Below are 19129 nucleotides of genomic sequence, written 5' to 3' on the forward strand. Positions count from 1 at the left end.
GGGAGGAGCAAAAAAAAAAAATCTGTATTTTATTCTATTTTGTTTTGTTCCCATTCTTTTGTAGAGAGGTATTTTTTTCATACATTTTCTTGCTCCTTGGGAATGAGAAAACTGTAAAAATATTAAATAGAGAGCAAAAAATGTATTCATGTGTTTCCTTTTCGTTTTCATTTGTATGTATTGTATATGAATTCATACACAATGATCTTGATGTAGGTTATTTTGATTTTTCTGTTTTGAAACTTTTTTTGATCTTCTTAAATTTTTAAAGAAGTAAAGGATTGCAACATTTCATATTAATTTCGGAATTGATATACCTAGGTACAATAATTGCAATTTTTGTTCATGTTTGGCATTATTGTATTGAATTTTCATTTTTGGAATTATTTTTATTTTTTTTTGGTTATTTTGATTTTTTAGCTTTTCTTAAATTATTAAGGAAGTAAAGGATTAAGGTGAATTGAGTTAAGCCGAGGATAAATTTAAAACTGAGGTTCGGTGGTTGGTCGTTTGAAAACTATCTCCACAGGTAGGTATCTTGTGGACATTTTGCACTTTTTAAATTTAAGATTTTGAAGCTTGTGGTGCATGTACCGTTATGTGTGATATATCAAATGAAAGGTTATATTATTCAAAATAAAGTTAAATCAAATTTTAAATGCTCTAGGTAAAAAGATATTTCTGACTTAGTAAATAACATTGTATTTAAATTTTTTAAAATTGATATAGGTAGGGTAGAAGGGGAGAATTTGCCAGGATTTAGGAAAATTGACTTAACGCAAAGTTTTTACGTTTGTTTTAATTTTTTTTTATAGGTATCTGATATTATTCTTGACTTTATTATCTTCACTTATATGTACCTATATCTATCCTATAAATTTCATTTATATTTAAAGAAGATTGAAAAAGGTAAGGAATTGAGGGCGAACTAAGTAGTTTTTAGGGCCTAAAAAGTTGTCCCTTTGGTTGAATTTCATTTTTCTTGAAGAAAAAGTACAAATTAGTAGAAAAACTTAACATTAATTACATTAACAAGTTTGAAACCCAAATTTGATTGAATTATTTACAAATCACCCACAAATAAATAAATAAATTGCCCACAAACAACTTGGGGGAAAAGGGGTGGGTGGGCGAAAAAGTGGGTTGGGTGTCAAAAATAGTTGTTTTTTACGATTTCTGTCAAAAGTAGACCTCCTATCGAAGTTAAAAAATCAAAAGTTGTAGATCTTAAAAATGTCTACAACTTTTACTCAAACCATTTTTTTATACAGGGTGTCCCAAAAGTTAACGTCGAAACGAAAACGGTAGATAGGGTAGGTGGTGACAGTTATCAGAAAAATAATTTAAAAAAATCGCAGCCATATATTTTGGGAGTTATGGGCATTTGAAAAAAAGTCGAAAAAATGGTCACCCTGTGACGTTTTTTCATGTGCCGTGACTACAAATCTTAATTTTTCTCATTTTTTTCTTTTGTTACGGAACCTTGAATAACCCTGCTATCAAATGCATTCAAAAATTTTAACTCAGCTGCATCAGTTTTAAAGAAAATATTACTTTTTTACCCAACTTAGTACTAAAAAACTTTACATGACTCTAATTCAATGAGCCGTAGTGTAAAAAAAAATGCACTACGATGTTTCGGCAAGTTACCTTAAAAGTTGGTGTGTTCAATTCTCTTTTCAAAATGGTACAACATTGTTGGGAATATTCCATAAATAACCCAGATAATTTTTTTTTTTTCTTAAGATATCCGACTTTTTTATGAGGTAATTTTTCCATATTATTCAAGTTTTGTACCCTTTCAGAACCTTTCAGAATACAAAAACTTAAATAATACGGAAAAATAACCTAAAAAAAAGTCGGATTTCTTAAGAAAAAAAATTTTATCTCGGTTATTTATGAAATATTCCCAACAATGTTATACCATTTTGAAAAGAGAATTTTTTTAAGGCAACTTGCCGAACATCGTAGTGCATTTTTTTTACACTACGGCGCATTGAATTAGAGTCATGTAAAATTTGATATATCATGTAAAATTGATATACAAAGTGCAAACAAAAAAAAAACTCCGAAACTATTGTTTCCTGTTTCTTATTGACAATTCTGTGAAATCAAGCAAGTGTTACGTACTCCTTAACATAAATCATTCAACACTAATCACAAATCTCTTTAATTTTCTATTTCCCACTAGATGTCACCCCAAAATTTTGAGAGCCACCGGCAGATTAAATTGTTCCGAATATCACTAAACACACTCATTCAGGGCATGTCAATTTTACCAATCCATTCACAAAATCCACTAAAAAAAAATTACTCATGTATGCGTTCATATAGGTGTTATATTTGTGTGTAGCTACAAAAAATCTTTTTACCGAATATACAACATCACACACAGCCAGAGTGAGTGAGAATCTTTGTTTTGCCCAACACTTGTTCGTCTTTGATCCGGAGAACAAAAAAATATTGCCTAAAAAATCACGAAAAAACCCCATAAAAGTGACTAAAATTTGTTACAAAACATTTTCAATATGATTATCTATAATAATTAATAAAATTCGTGGTGTTTTCAACCCGTGAAAGTTGTAAAAAAACCCCAACGAAAAAGTCGACAAACTCGAAAGAAGAAGAAGAGAACGAACACAACCCAAAAGAATCTCTCGCCATGTTCCATAAAACGAAAACCCAAGCTGCACAAGGGCGGCGGTGTTTATTATTTTTCGACAACTCAATTTATCAACTAATAACAATTATTTGTATTTTACAACAAATTCAATTTATTTATGGACAAGGTGAGTTTTTTTTTGTTTAGAAAAGTTATCTTTTGTGATTTTTATTTGAATAATTCTGCAAATTTGATGGAATAAAATGTCGAATGCGGAAAAGTTTAGAATTTTCCTACTCTCCTGTCTCTTCTCTCTCTCCCTCCCCCGCTCTTTGCTTTGCTTTATTTTACCACCACACCACCCAATTTTGTGAAAGATTCCATAAAATAAAAAAAAAAAAACCATAAAGCACCAATCCAATCCTACACTCGTCGTAGTCGTCGGTCGGTTGGTCGACCGACGACGATGATGATTTTCGTCTACCCTATTTCCAATTGCTGGTGCTGCTGCTTTTGATGCAGCTTAAAACTAATGATAAATAATAATGGGAATGGAGAATTGTGTAGGAGCTTGATAAAATATGGAATCGCGGGGAGAATACAAAAGAAGAGTTTTTTTTCTTCTTGTTTTTAAATTTTTAATAGTTTTTTTTTGGGAAGCTTGTTTTTTTTTTTCTATTGAAGCGCCACTCTAGACAATGCCAACTGACTTACTGATTAAGCGCCATCGCACAGATCGACATTATTTTGCGGCGGGTTTTTATCTAAATGAATTAGGTAGTTTTTTTTTTCCTGTTAATTTTGCTGGACATTTTAATTATTGTTATCTATCATGGAAAGCATTATTAATTTTTTAATTGAATTATTCTTAATAATTGAATCGGTCATTTCAAAAACGACTCAAGTCCAGTGACTTCTTGTTGTTGGATTATGATGACTTCAGTTTCTATCTTGTATGGTTATATTCATCTTTTTTGTTTTTTTTTTTCAGAAGAGATCAATGTGGAACTTGGAAAGAATTTTACTATACAATGTACATCGTCCAGTAATCATGTTAGATGGGAGTTTCAAGGAAAAAATATTACTAATCAAGATAAAAGGTAAGATCGTTTAACTGTTTTGAAATTTATTAACTTTTGAAGAGGTTGAATTAGTTATAAAAATTTCCAATAGGAATCACTAATTTAATTGGTAAAAAAAATCTGGGGTCGAATTACAGCACACGATTACGATCATACGTTAACGTTTTGATTATTTCTGTCTCTATTTATTTAGTAGAAAAAGATAGGGAAACATAGATACGATTACGAACGTATGCCGTAATTCGACCCCTGAAGCCTGAACTTAATTTCAGAATTTTTGGGCCATCTTACAAACTAATCTCGTTTCCCTTCTCCCCATTGATACCTTGTTTAAGAATATGTTTTTGAATATTTGTATGGTCTTAAATATTTTTCTTTTGCTCTATATTATTTATATATATTTTTCTCTCCTTCCACCAAAAGCGTACCTACCTTGAATTCATAAAAGTTAACTTATAGAAGTACTTCTACATACAACTGATAAATTAATGAACAGGCTTATAATTAAAATTAAATTCTGACAATAGCCGTTTTTTAATATCCCACTTGATCCATATATAGGGTTGCCAGATATATTTTGACGAAACTGGATGGATTCAAGTCTGAAACCCACAAAATAAATGCTGGTGTGCCCCAGGGCTCCGTTTTGTCTCCGACTCTCTTCCTCATTTTTATTAATGATCTACTCTCTGAAACTTCTAATCCACTAAATTGTTTCGCTGACGATAGTACCCTCAGCTTTTCATATTCGTTTGAGGATTCACACCCATGTCCTTCGGATGTGGATCTTCAACGGCAAAATATGATAAGCTCATTAAATTCTGATCTCGAATGCATTGTCCAATGGGGAATAAGAAACCGCGTAGAATTTAATGCTTCTAAAACACAATGCTGCTTACTATCGCTAAAACGAAACCCTCCCCCTTTGCCACTATCCATGAGTGGTACTTGCATCGAGGAAACTGAACAGCTTTCGATCTTAGGAATGTCCATTACAAACCACCTCCTGTGGAATGAGCACATATTCGATGTCGCCAAAAACTCTGCGAAATGCTTAGGTTTCCTCCGAAGATGTAAGAAATTTTTCACCCCTTCTGATCTAGCTACAATTTATAAAGCATACATTCGTCCAAGGCTCGAGTACAATTCCCATATCTGGGCAGGTGCTCCTAAGACCCACTTGAGTTATTTGGATCGAATCCAAAATAGAGCTATTAAAATGATAGGTGATAGGTCCATTACAGATACAATCCCATCTCTCGAGCACCGCCGGAATGTATCATGCCTGTCCTTATTTTATAGGTATTTTTTTAAAAAATGTTCAAACGAAATAGCTAGTTGCATTCCTCCCCTTAAGCAATTCAACCGTGATACTCGTACTTCAAGGAATGCCCATCAGTTTACACTAGAGCCCAATTTCGGACGTACCGTCAAGTATAGAGATTCCTTCTTTAGCCGTACTACGATAATGTGGAATGCATTACCCGCCTCAGTTTTTCCCTCCCATTTTAATGTTCAGAACTTCAAAACCAATGTGCATCGGCATCTCCTTTTAAATCCTTTCCACTTTCCCTAAAGCTCGTACTGTGTTTATATACATATTAAGGGTACCCAAAACCCCTTTAGTGCGCGCAAATTATAAAAAAAAAAAACTAGTAATCGAGATGCAAAATCCCGGACTTTCCCGGACAAATAAGGACAAAAAAAAGAGTACAAAACTAGGACAAAAAAAAAATGCATAATTTTATAAAAAAAATAACCGAACAATCCTATTAAAATTTAACTAAAAATCACATTTTTAACCCTTGTTTCCGTAGCATTTTTTTCTTATTTATGGTATGCGGAAACTCTATTATTATTTTTTCACAAAAAAAAAATAAATAAAAAACTCTTAGACAAAGTTTGGCCTTCTCGGTATAGTATTATAATAAACATTTGAGCTATAATACTACAAAAGTTCCAATTCAATTCCAGTTAAAAAAAATTTTAAAATTCCATTGAAAACCAATTGCGCAAAATTTTAAACGATTTAGTTAAATGCAAATAAAATTTTTAGTAAGTTACTAAGTAAAGAAATGGTCTTTTTGACTTAGCAACTTACTTAAGTGGCTTTAGATTTTCCTTAATCGTTTAAAATGTTGCTATATTCTATATTTTTGAGTTTTGATTATATTGGAACAGAATACAAAACAGAATTGAGCAGATAATAAAGCAAAACAAAAACGCTTCGCTTTTAATGAACTCGATTCGTTTTTTGAATAAAAAGGGCCAATTTGTCAATAGTCAGATAAACCTCAGAGCTTATTTTTAGGAATACAAGTTTTTTTTGATATTGACATTTATTCTTATGATAGTCTAACTGACGATTGAAAAATTAGGGCTAAATGAATTAAGAGTAGCATACAAGTAGTGAGATACTTAAAGGCTAGAAAAGAGTACAATCCCGGACAATTGATAGAAACTATCCCGGACGTCCCCAACACAGCCAAAAAAAAAATACATGTCCGGGAAATCCCGGACGGCTGGCAACCCTATCCATATAGATCATTAATTAACACGTAACGCAACAACTACGTGAGATCTTGCTTTTCATCATGAAATGAAACGCAAGATCTCCAGATTTGTTGGCAAATTGACACATATTTGTACACGACCTTGCAACTACACTTGAGTATTTACAATTTATTATTTATTATTAGTTAGATTTTGTAAAAAAAAAAAAAAAAAAAATGCAACTGTACTTGCTTACAGTTACAAAAAAAAAAAATATTCATTCTAACTCCATCACCATTACTCCCGAAAATAAGGTAAATCGAAATTTTTCTCAAGTACACGCCTGAGGAGAATTTTTTTCAGGAAATGTTTGGTCATTTAATTCAGGATTTCCTCCGTTTTAAGTTAAATCTCAAACCTATTCATAAGTCCACTTTAGAAAGAATTCGGCTTGAATGACGACCAGAATTTTACACATGTAGATTTTGACTACAGCTACATTTTTGTATGTATTTTGATTTATTGAACTTGCTATTAAAAACTTGACCTTAAATTACATATCGTCGGTGTCTCATGAGAAAACATCGTAACTCCCAAAATTAAAATTTTACAGGAGAGACGAAAGAGTAAACAAACAACAGAGTAGTTGGGAAGAAACGCGCTGTGCAAAATTTAATTTAAGTCTATTTAGAGTTTTCGGAATGACCCCAAATTTTCTGGGTTGCTCCGCTGACATATTTTCTAAAGAATGGCATTCAAAAGTCATTTTTGAAAAAAAAAGTGGAGTTACGAGGTTTTCTTGTGAGACCGACGATATCTTATTTCTAAGATAAATTGAAAATTTTGTTGGACATAAGAGGTCTAACTTTATATGGAGGGCTAAAAGCTTAAGTTAACCAAGTGAATTTAGAAATAGAACGAGTTAAACTTAATTCGTTACCATTGTATCTTATGGTAAAATATTGAACATGATGCAATAAAGGAAGAAGCCAACTTTCGTTGGCTTTTTTAATGCACTTGCATGAAGAAGTTAATAAAAAAATGATAAGTACAAATAATTTTAATAAGTACCAAAGGAAAGCCTAGTTAATGAAGTTTAAGGATACGTTATGGACATGGACATCCAGAAAGCATGCGACTGTAACTTGATGGTTGTTAAAAGCTGAAGCTGGTTATATAATTGCTAAAAAATCAACAATTCTCATAAAGAGTTTTTCTTCTCTACGCTGCACAAAAGCTTTAAAATACCTGTTTAAAGTGTTTTGTTATTTTTCAGGCTGTTCATTTTTCATCAAAAAATAGAATATGTCTACTACATTTTAATATAATTTTCGTAATCTTATTTTGCTGTAACTGTTATTTAGCTATGTGTTATTTTTGTGGCGACATAAACAATAAACTAGAAAAGTAATTAAAATTTGAAAGCAAATCGATTTAAATTTCTAATTTTTCTCAATACTCCAATGTTTTCAAATACTTTTTTGCTTACAAATATAATTAACATATTTATGATGTTTGTCAAGTGCAACACCAAGATGAATACTATTCTTTAGTGTTGATTAGCTAAAAACCTAAAGTTGAATGAAGCAAATCATGTGGGTAAGAAACAAAACTCCGATTGCAAATAGCTCTGTAACCAGACCTCAAAAGAACTTTTGGATTTGTTAATTAAAGAGACATTTCTTTTGATGCCGCATTCAATTTTTGTAGGAATATTCCATATATTCGTAAAATATCGTAGTATGTACGTATTTGTATATTCCAACATTGAAAAAAGTGATTGGAATAACTGAGACTGGGGATCTTCAACCTCTTGAAAAACTGTTGAGAATCTATTCGCACAGGTCCCTCCTATGACCATTAGTTCCAACTGTGCTCTTAACTTATTACAAATAAAAACATTATAGTATTTAAAACGGTTTAAACATTAAAAACACTAAAAATAAAACATTATATTATTTCCTTTAAGGTCAATGTTCTTCATAACTCGTACAGAAAAACGTGCCATCGTTTTAACATATCTAACAGTAAACACATGTTTAATTAAACGTTCAACAACTTATCTTGGACTAATTAAGACGATTAACTTTTCGCGGAATCAAGTTATCTTATTTTCATTTTCTTTGGTAGTAATTAAAAGTGAGGTCATGATTAATATGCAAACTATAAAAATGTGCAGTTTGCTTAAGGTCATCGTTAGTTCATACTAATTGTTGATTGTTATGACTTAGATCCATCATGGACAGTGTAGCATATTACTGTATGCTATTTATCTCAATCGTATTGACATTTTGTTTGTTCATTTTTATTTTGAGTTTAAAAAGGTCCTACAAATTTTAAGATCTTACAGTAATCTCTCAGGGCCATTTGCTGAATCGAAACTTAAATAATTTATATTGAACATAAACTCTTATTGCCTCCTTTTTCCTCCGCGTAAACTGTCACATAAGGATTTATGTATAACTTAAATGCTTAAGTTTCGATTCAGCAAACGGGTCTCAATCAACTTAACCGATTTTGTTATTAACTAATTTTCTATTATGGCTTTCTATCATAGATACCACCTATCAACCGAATCCGTCAACGACATTGACGAAAATGCTCTACTCGTCGATACAACAAATGCTGCAGTCACAACCGCCTACATACACAATCTAAGTATACATCGTGTTAAATTATCCGATGAAGGCAATTACACTTGTCACACTACGGGCACAACTGATCCAGTTAATCCCGACCAACCCAACGAAAATGTGTTCTTTATACAACCAATAATACGTCCCAAAGTCATAGCAAGTAGTCCGAAAAAAATTAAACGAAAAATTGGTCAAGCTGTATCGCTGTATTGTCTAATCGAAGCTTATCCTTTAGAACCAGTTCGAAATCATACAAAATGGCTCAAAGATGAAATCTCATTTAGTTTCCTTGATAGTAGTACAAATGTTACATTAATAAATGGTACCCATGTCAATGTATCACTTGAACTCACAGAGGTTTATAAAAAAGAGAATGGAACTTATGGTTGTGTAGTTTTATCGCCTTCCGGTGATGAACTGGTTCGCAAAGAAATTGCTCTTTTGGTAATGGATGTGCCTATTGTAAGCATTGATTATGTCAAAGCTGTGGGAGCAAATAAGATATTTCTCAATTGGACTTTGAATGATGGCAATGATCCGATACAAAAATATTTTGTGCAATTTATGCAAGAAGGTGCACCAACTTTTACTTATTACAATCATGTTATTGGTGGGAAGAACACATCCTATGTGTTGGATAACTTTTTGCCAAATACCAGCTACTTGCTGAGGATATCGGCAAAGAATAGCATAGGTGATGGAATCCATCACCAATACCATCAACCAGTACGAACTTTGGAGAAGGATCCAGTTTTTGTGCCAAAAGTTGAAGCCACTGGGAATACTGAGGCAACAATAACAATCGGTTGGGCACCACCACCACCAGAACTTCTCGATTACATTCAATATTATGAGTTGGTTGTGTCCGAGCCGGGAGAGAATCCTCGTATTGTAGAAGCTGCTGTTTATCATCAGAACAGTCGGAATCTCCCTTATATGTTTGATAATCTAAAAACTGCTACTGACTATGAATTCAAAGTTCGAGCTTGTAGCGAACTAACTAAACAATGCGGTCCATGGTCTGAAGTTGTTAATGGAACAACTATGGATGGAGTTGCTAGTCAGCCAACAGACTTGCACGTTGTGTGTAATATTTCTCGACATAGTTCGGTCAGTCTGGAATGGAATGTCCCAAAGATTCCAAATGGAAAAGTTATATCGTATTCCATTAAATTGATGGGAATAGCCACGTACAAAATGGATGGTCGTTTGATAAATGCAACTTGGGGTCCAAAAGAACGTCGTGTCGATGAACCAAATCATAAGACTGTCTATGAAGGTGTCAATCCTAACACAAACTATTCCGTCACAGTTTCAGCTCTGACACGCCGCAAAAAGACTGGAGAACCAGCAACGGCTTACTGTACAATGCCGGTAGCCTTGCCCGATTCTATTGGAAGAATAATTTGGACCAAAATAAAAACAACCGATGACAAATGTGTGCTTAAACTTTTTATGCCAAGAGTTAGTGAACGAAATGGACCTATTTGTTGCTATCGAATTTATCTAGTTCGCATACAAGATAATCGGGATCTTCCTGGTCCTGAACTTTTAAATGTTTCAACTTATCATGACATCCATAATCCAAATAATACTCGTGGTGGAGCTTATATTGCAGAAATGTTCCCTGGTGAAGCATTTCGATCGGAGATATTTTTAGGCGATGGTAGACGAATGTATCAGGATGTAGCTAGTCAAAAGATTGCAGATGATCATTGTCGAAAGTGTTTGGAAGGAGTGCCTTTTCGACGGGTTTTTCATGCTCCAGTTGTTAAAAGTACGACTACGAGTACTCCAAGGCCTGAAGGTATTATCAAACTAAAATAATTTTATTGCTTTATTTATAATTAAGTTTTTCTTTTTGTAGAACATCAAATTCCAATCATACCAGAGCTAACTCAAAGAGAGCAATTGAATAGAGCTGGAAATCTAACCCAAGCAGCTTCTAAAATCCTCGACAATAAACGACGTCGTCGTCGTAATCCAAAACATGCAGTTGGTCAGAATATTCAAAATTTGGAAGAATCAATTGAAACAACGACAGCTCCGATGCCAACTGTTACTCTTCAACAATTAGTTGATGAGGTATTTGATGGTGAAATAGATATGAATAGTAATTATACTGGATTTTTGGAAGTTATTGGTAAATATTTTTAGAAATTTATAATTTTCTCTATTTAAGATTTTTCTTTCATTTTTTTTAGTAAGAGAAGAGGATGGACCACCACAAGCAAGTCTACCATTGCTAGCGAATAGTAATTATTTTGAGACAATTAATCCAAAAACAATGAATGAATCATCTGACAATGGAGATGATCTATTGCTTGTACTGACTATTGTTGTCCAAATATTTATTGTTTTAATTGGATTATTATTGTTGCTGTTGATTGCATTGTGTGTGATTCATCGTTACTATACAAAGAGCACGGGGCAAGGTGATGAAGTTATTAGCTTGCGTGATTCATTGAGGTAAGTTGGATATTATTTTTTGTTTGTTATTATTGATCAAAAGGTAAAAATGAGTCCAAAATTGAAGTACTATGGCAAACTTCAACAAATTAAATTAGACTCAAGTTTAGAAGTAAACCAAATGTTCTAAATTGACAGGGTTTTTGCTCGAAATTTGAGAATTGTTTTCCGCACTCAAAATGTAAACAAAAATTGTCGTTGCTCGTTGCATTATAATTGGGGAAAATAATTTCACTTTTAGACTTTTGATGGTTTTATATTTTTTTTACTACATATCTAATTTGTAAATTCAAGTGACTCTGCTTTCGAATTCTACCTTATGCGAGGACATAATGTTCCGTCGCACTGATAAAGTCCAATCAGTATATGCTTTGCAGTCACAGATATTAATTGGTATATTTCAAATGATTAAATGGACAACAGAAATAGTTGCCTTTTTAAATAATTATATGACCTTTGCTGAGAAGTTGTAAGAGTATCCTCACTGCCACAGAAAATTCCTTTTACAGTGAGTCATTTCAATGTTAGGTTCTAAGCCTTGGCAATCTGATTTGAGTGCCTAAAATGTAAGGGGTATCAGTGTACATTATGTATGAAGCGAAACGAAAAATTGTCAAGTCTCCAAAGTTAACAGAAAACATATTAAAGAAAAAATACCATCGAGAAGTCAAAATAATAAAAATACAAACACAAAAATTCATGAAAAACATCAGAAAATACACAAAAAAAGAAATGAAATTTCGTTCAAGATTTCGTTGTGCTATTTTTGTATGGAAAATTTCGTTTCCCTTCAGCTGCGTACTAGGCTTTAAGTTTCGAATACTGGTTAAAATCAAAGGACACCTTGTTCTCCCCTCTTAAGTGAAGTTGTGCCAGATAACACTGCCCAACACAGAACAATTTTCCAGACCGTTGTTTATCATCTCTTACTAATTTTAGGGTGCTGATTCCGAAAAAAAAATTAGTTTTTTTCTAGCAGCTCTAGTTTTTAAATTAGTGATACATGAAAATGCATACAATTCATACAATTTTTTTTTTTTGTTAAATTTTTTTGTATTTTTATTCTACTTACTGAACATTACTTTAAAAAAGCTTGTAATTATTAAATCTAAAAAACATAGTATGAAATTACCCCCAAAATGTGAAAATGAAAATGTCTAAAAGAATAGAGCTCCCAGAAAGCCAACAGTGTGATTTTTAGGCTTTGTGAAGCCAAATGCATTAGGTTCGACAAAAAATTTTCTGGAAAATGTAAACAAACAGCATACCTTTAAAACAAGTATTATATTACCCCAAAATGTGGAAAACTTAAATATTCCAAAAAATAGAGCTCCTAGAAATAAATGCATGTGATTTTTAGGTTTACTGACCCTAAATACATTAAATTTAATATTCATTTTTCTGGAAATTTTAAATAAACGCTTAAAATATGGAAACTTCAAAATTAGTATGAATTCATAGTGTACGAAGGCAAGGTGAAAACTTTTCGTCTTGACAATGATAGACAGTGATAAACTTTCAAAAAAGTTTTTATTTTTCTAAATTATCTGCTCTTAAATTCTTTTGCGATCTTGTTTTTGATCAGAAATTTTTGATAATTAATTCTTGATGCAAGATGTTTCGAATCTTTTCTTCGGATATCCTTACAGCTTATTGAACTAACCTTCACACGCCTATCCTCTAATACTATCTTATGGACCTTTTCGATTGTTTTCGATGTGGCTGCTGCTTTCGGGACAGAAATTCTTATCCTATCCACCCATGTAAGGATAAATTATTTTCATTAGTTATTTGACCATGTCAGAAAAATTGTGAAAAAATTGAAATTTCTCAAACATCTCTAGCTAGTCCTAGTCTGTTTGGAAAAAAATATTTTCTCGTTATTTGGATACTTTCAAAAAAAGTTTCTTCAAAGTTCCCAAAAGTTCTCATGATTGCAGGCAAATTCGCAAACGCATTAATCTGCAAATGGCCATTGCGCACAATCAGGCCCGGGAAAACAAATACCATCAAAATGCTTCATATTTTAAGTATTATGCTTCATACTTTGAACATAAACTTGGTTTTTCTCTTTGATTCGGCGTCACACTCAAAAAAGTTTGGAGGCGGACTTTGGAAAATTTTTATGAGTGAATCTTCGATATGCGCAGAAGCAAAAATTAATAGTATATACAAAATTTTCGGTGTTACAGGAAGAAACTGACTTTTGTGGACTAGGTTCAAGTTTATTCAACATAAGATTCTAGAAATCTCTCGGTAAACTTCCTAGTTTATTCGGTTAGAAAGTGATACAAATATTTAAGATTTTCTTCCTATTTTTTATCACAAAAATAAAAAACGGTTTATAGAAATAAAACTTGACGTTTGGGCTGAGAAATAACTTTCTAGTTTCTTTCTTATTTTCAAAAACGATTTTATTATATAATGGCAGTTGAAAGAATGAGAGCTAAATTTTGGTACAAAATATAACAATATAAATTATACAGTGCACATTAAACATATATTTAATGAATATTTGTATTTTATTTAGTCGTGCTCTGTGCGGAGGACGTACCAGCAACCATCGTCACTTAATCGGTTCCGCTCTAGCCAAACCAGCTGACATAGGACCCATTTCAAAAATGGATCTACCCCAGGCCTATAGAAATCGTCACAAAGACACCGATTATGGCTTCCTACGAGAATTTGAAATGCTTCCGAATCGTTTCAACGATCGCACAACCAAAAATTCCGATCTTAAAGAAAATGCGCACAAAAATCGTTATCCAGATATAAAAGCCTACGATCAAACACGAGTTAAACTCTCACAATTAAATGGAATGCAAGGATCTGACTATATCAATTCAAACTTTGTCATTGGCTATAAAGAGCGAAAGAAGTTCATCTGCGCTCAAGGTCCAATGGAAAGTACCATCAGTGATTTCTGGCGCATGATTTGGGAACAACATTTGGAAATCATTGTCATGTTGACCAATTTGGAGGAATATAACAAAGCAAAGTGTGCCAAATATTGGCCAGAGAAAGTTTCTGATTCCAAACAATTTGGCGATATAACTGTGACATTTGCTTCCGAACAAAGATTCTCTGATTTCTTGGTACGCAATTTGGATGTTTTCAAACGAAGTGCTAGCAATGAAGATGAAGAAGAACGTCGACAGATTACACAGTATCATTATTTGGTATGGAAGGATTTCATGGCTCCAGAACATCCTCACGGGATCATTAAGTTTATTCGTCAAATCAATTCGGTGTATTCAGTCCAACGTGGTCCGATTTTGGTGCATTGTAGTGCTGGTGTTGGTCGAACTGGAACATTAGTTGCTTTGGATTCACTTATTCAGCAGTTGGAGGAAGAGGATCAGGTATCGATTTTCAATACGGTTTGCGATTTGCGTCATCAGCGTAACTTTTTGGTGCAATCTTTGGTATGTCTTACTTTCTTATCTTTTTGGAACGTATTTTTAATGATTTGTTTTATGTCTTTTCAGAAACAATACATATTTTTGTATAGAGCTCTGCTGGACATTGCTCAGTATGGCAATACAGAGATTTTAGCTAGAGGCTTGAGTTTAACAATTGAAAATTTAAAAATTAAACCAAATGATAGCAAAGAGAAATGTAAACTTGAATATGAATTTGAAGTAAGTTTTATCTTTATTTTTTCTTGATTAAAAGAGATGATCAAATATTGATTGTTTGTATTTTTAGAAAATTAAAGCGATTGCTGATGAAACAAATAAAAGTTGTTCAGTTGGCAGTGGAGATGAAAATATGAATAAGAATCGTAGTGAATCAGTAATACCATACGATCGTAATAGGGTAAGTAAACCTTTATATTACTTAATATAAATATATGCAAAATTCCTATTAGTTTAAATGAAAAACTTGAATTCAATTTAAAATAATTTTAATGAACTAATTAATTTGTTGTTTAATATTGACTAAAATCAAATGCTCTCAAATTGAAATAATGATCATAATATGCGTCTTGAATTTTATAGTACCTATTATATTTGCTTGTTCTTATGAAACTACGCCATTATGCAAATCTTGCTATAATTCTAAAATTCCACCATGGTTTAACACTAATTTGAAAAACTTGAAAAATAAAAAAAATAAGGCTTGGCTTAAGTTTGGTAGATTCAGATTCGGACGATGATTTGAGAATTTACTCCGAACTTTTATTCAGACTATATTTGTGAAATTGAAGAAAAGTTAAAACAGAGCCCAAAAAAAACTATGGAATTTCGTCAAAAGTGATTTCAAACATGTTTGCCAGTTTCTTCAAAGATGCTTTTTATGTACCTCTTTCTTCTCGAACTTCCTATTCGTTCTTTCCTAAAATATCAAAATGTTCTACATCTTAGCTTAATACTATTTCAGCCCTTTTCCTGATGGTGTTCCATCATGTGTGTTAAAAAATGCATGTCCTATTTATCCCATCCTCTTTACTTTTATTCATTGAATCCAGTACTATGGAAAAATGCTTTAATTCAAGTGCTTATTCCAGTTCATAAAAAAAGGGTCAAAGAACGAAATCACGGATTACAGACCCATTGTCAAACTTTCTCTTATTTCTTAACATATTTGAGTCCCCTATCTGTATTTTGTTATCCTTAAACTGCAAATGAATTACATATTAGCGACGATCAAGATGGTTTCGTTTAAAATAAGTCAACAATTACAAATCTGCTCCAATTTTAACTCATTTTGCCTTTATTCTTTTGAAAACCGAAAACAAGTAGATTGTGTGTTTACAGACTTAAGTAAAGCATACGATCAAATGTGTAACAAGAGTTTAGTCAATAAACTTGAGTCTTAAGGATTTAATGACGAATTTTTGACGTTGACCTCATCATATTGAGCAATCGGATCAATTTTATGTCAACTCTGGTGTTCCGCAAGGAACCCATTTAGGTCCCCTTTTATTTATTTTGGAATGGAATTCGTGATAAAGCCGAATGTCAAGCAAAAACTTTAAAGAAGACTTTTTTAACATATTATAGTAATATTTGTTATTTTGTAGGTAAAATTTCAGTATTGTATGTAAATAGTTTTAACGGATTAATAAATTTCAATAAAGAGCTAATGCATAAAATTAACTTAATTTTCTATAAATATTTCAGGTCATATTGACTCCGATTCCAACACGAGAACATTCGACTTATATAAATGCGTCCTTTATTGAGGGTTATGATAATTCTGAATCTTTCATCATAACACAAGATCCGATGGAAAATACCATAGGCGATTTCTGGAGAATGATTTCAGAACAGAGTATAACTACTCTTGTTATGATATCAGAAGTAAATTCAGTTTTAATCCCTTTTATACAATTGTTATTGATATTTTTCTTATGTTAGATTGGTGATGGTCCAACAAAATGTCCTCGATATTGGGCAGATGATGAAATACAATATGATCATACATTGGTCAAATATATGCATAGCGAAAGTTGTCCATATTACACACGACGAGAGTTCAATGTGACTAATTGTAAAATTGATGATACGATTAAAGTAACACAATTCCAATATAATGGCTGGCCAACGGTGGAAGGTGAGGTGCCAGAAGTGTGTAGAGGTATTATTGAATTAGTGGATCAGGCTCAAAAACATCATACTGCCGAAAATAATTTCTCAACATCGACGCCAATTGCAGTACATTGCAGGTTAGTGTTTTTTGTGTTTAATTTGTTGATTTAACAATTAAATGAAAATTATTTTTTCTATTTTTAGTTTGGGAACGGATAGAAGTTCAATATTTGTAGCCATGTGTATACTAGTGCAGCAACTAAGAACGGAGAAAAAGATTGATATCTGTACAACTGCGAGGAAATTACGATCGCAGAGAGCTATGCTATTGGACACATATGTAAGTTAATTATTTGATTAAAATTATTTAATATAAAATGTGTAATGAAGTCTGGTGCAACCGTTGTACTATGATAAGGAAATACACAAAAAGGAACAAAGTGAATTTAAAGTAGTCTTGGTTTTATCCTCATTTGATGCATTACACAAACCAGAGTTGAATCTTTTCCTCTCTCCTCCGATGCTACTGGAACATTTTCGAAGGTTTCACCCGTTCTTGTCAATATCAATGGATAATTAAGGTCTTTGAGTTATTCTTAGCTTAAAAAAAGAGCGGTTATCAAGAGTGATTCATCGTTTAACTCTGCATTGATGTCATTTAGCGAAGTTATAGTTGATTCAGATTTTAAAAAAATTATACCAATTTTAAGCAGTTGGCTTTATTTCACTTTGAATGAGTATAGAGAATAGGGCCAATCGCTATTTTCCGATAGATTTTAGTTTCATAAAGAGCCATGAGTTAAAACAAAACTATCTCGTTAAATAAGTAGTAGTCATAAAGCGAGTTTTATTCACTCAGTCAACGCATTGAATACTTTTATAACCAAAATTTTTGAAAGACAAATAAGAACAAAATTTTACTTTAAAGTTGATTAATTCGGAGACTTATAGTGATGAGCGCTGGTAATTTGGGGAACTATCTTGCAGATAGAGTGAGCAAATTAATGATCACGCAAAAATAAAAAAATCTCCTCTGCATGTTATTGGTAGAAAGCTAATCAGAAAAATTTTCTCACATGAGAATCATTTAATTTGCACAACCCAAATGCGAAGCGGAAAAAATAAAAATTCGTGCAAACTTTTTATGAGTCGTGAAAATAAAAATTCGCGCGAAAATGGTTGTTTTTAATCCGACTATGATAAAGCCAAAAAAAGGGATATGTGCTTGTCCGTTATGGTATGGTTTGTGTGTTCATCTGTTCCAATTTAATTAATTAATTTAAATAAAAAAGTTCAAAAACTAAAACCTGATCGTTTTAAAAAGTATAAATCAAGAACATTAGATTAGATTAGATTAGATAAAAGAGACGAAAAATGTTTGGATTCATTCCTCAAACAAATAAACAAATGTTCATCCCCATTTAATTTTTTCGTGCTCCGAAGAACCGTACCTAAATTGTATTTCTTATAATTTTATATTATAATTTGAGGGAGTGGGAGTCTTAAAATTAGATTCTAACCCATGAGAACCATACTTATACATATTACAGTTAAACACGTTTTTATATACAAATCTTTTATCTTTTCTAGGCGCAGTACGAGTTCCTACATCGTGCGATTGCAAATTACGCCGATTTGCATAAGCTATCAACAGAATCACCATCTGAATGTTAATATATTTTGTTTTTATTTTATAACAAATCAGTGCTTCATTTTTAGCTTTTACATATAATATTTCATTGTGTATTATTGTACTGTGTAATGTTTAATAATTTAATTTTTTTTTTTGTTGCACAAAGTCTATTTGTGATAATAAACAAATGAAAACAAAAAATAAATAATTTAAATCAAACTTTAACCCCATCCAATAAAACAAAAATTCACCTAAAGACATAATATAACAAAAAATAATCTCATAATTGTAAAAAGTACTCTATTCATACGCTAAACTTGACGTATTCATTTTTTATATAAATTATAACATATTTCATTATTATTATTTTTTTTTTTTTTGTAATTTAATTTAAACAAACATTTTATACAAATATGTATGTATATTTGGGTTTGCTAAGCCAACATCTGTTTTGTCAACATCAAGTTTAAGCAACAAATATAAAAATTTAAATAAAAAAGAAGAAACAAATTAACTAAAAAAACAAAGATTTAAAAAAAGCAACAGAAAAAAATCGTCAAGTATTTAGAAAATAAGCTACCAAAGGACTAATACATATAATACAAATTATTATATATTTAATTATATTATCAATGTAAATTTAGAATATATAAAAAAAAAAACAAAAAATTTAAACTAAC

The 19129-nt window shown here is 31.8% G+C and overlaps 1 protein-coding gene across 1 annotated transcript; it reads left to right on the top strand.

Annotated features, from left to right (window-relative positions):
* Positions 1-2357: 2357 nt before the first annotated feature.
* LOC129918343 (tyrosine-protein phosphatase 69D) lies at positions 2358-19129 on the top strand. Its single transcript, XM_055998817.1, has 12 exons — positions 2358-2789; positions 3594-3702; positions 8735-10620; positions 10681-10956; positions 11018-11282; positions 13813-14707; positions 14771-14923; positions 14991-15101; positions 16409-16588; positions 16646-16953; positions 17021-17156; positions 18407-19129. The coding sequence occupies exons 1-12, from the start codon at positions 2663-2665 to the stop codon at positions 18488-18490; spliced, it is 4530 nt and encodes a 1509-aa protein (XP_055854792.1). The 5' UTR covers positions 2358-2662; the 3' UTR covers positions 18491-19129.

The sequence above is a fragment of the Episyrphus balteatus genome, chromosome 4 (assembly GCF_945859705.1).
Source record: "Episyrphus balteatus chromosome 4, idEpiBalt1.1, whole genome shotgun sequence".
NCBI classification, from domain to species: Eukaryota; Metazoa; Arthropoda; class Insecta; order Diptera; family Syrphidae; genus Episyrphus; species Episyrphus balteatus.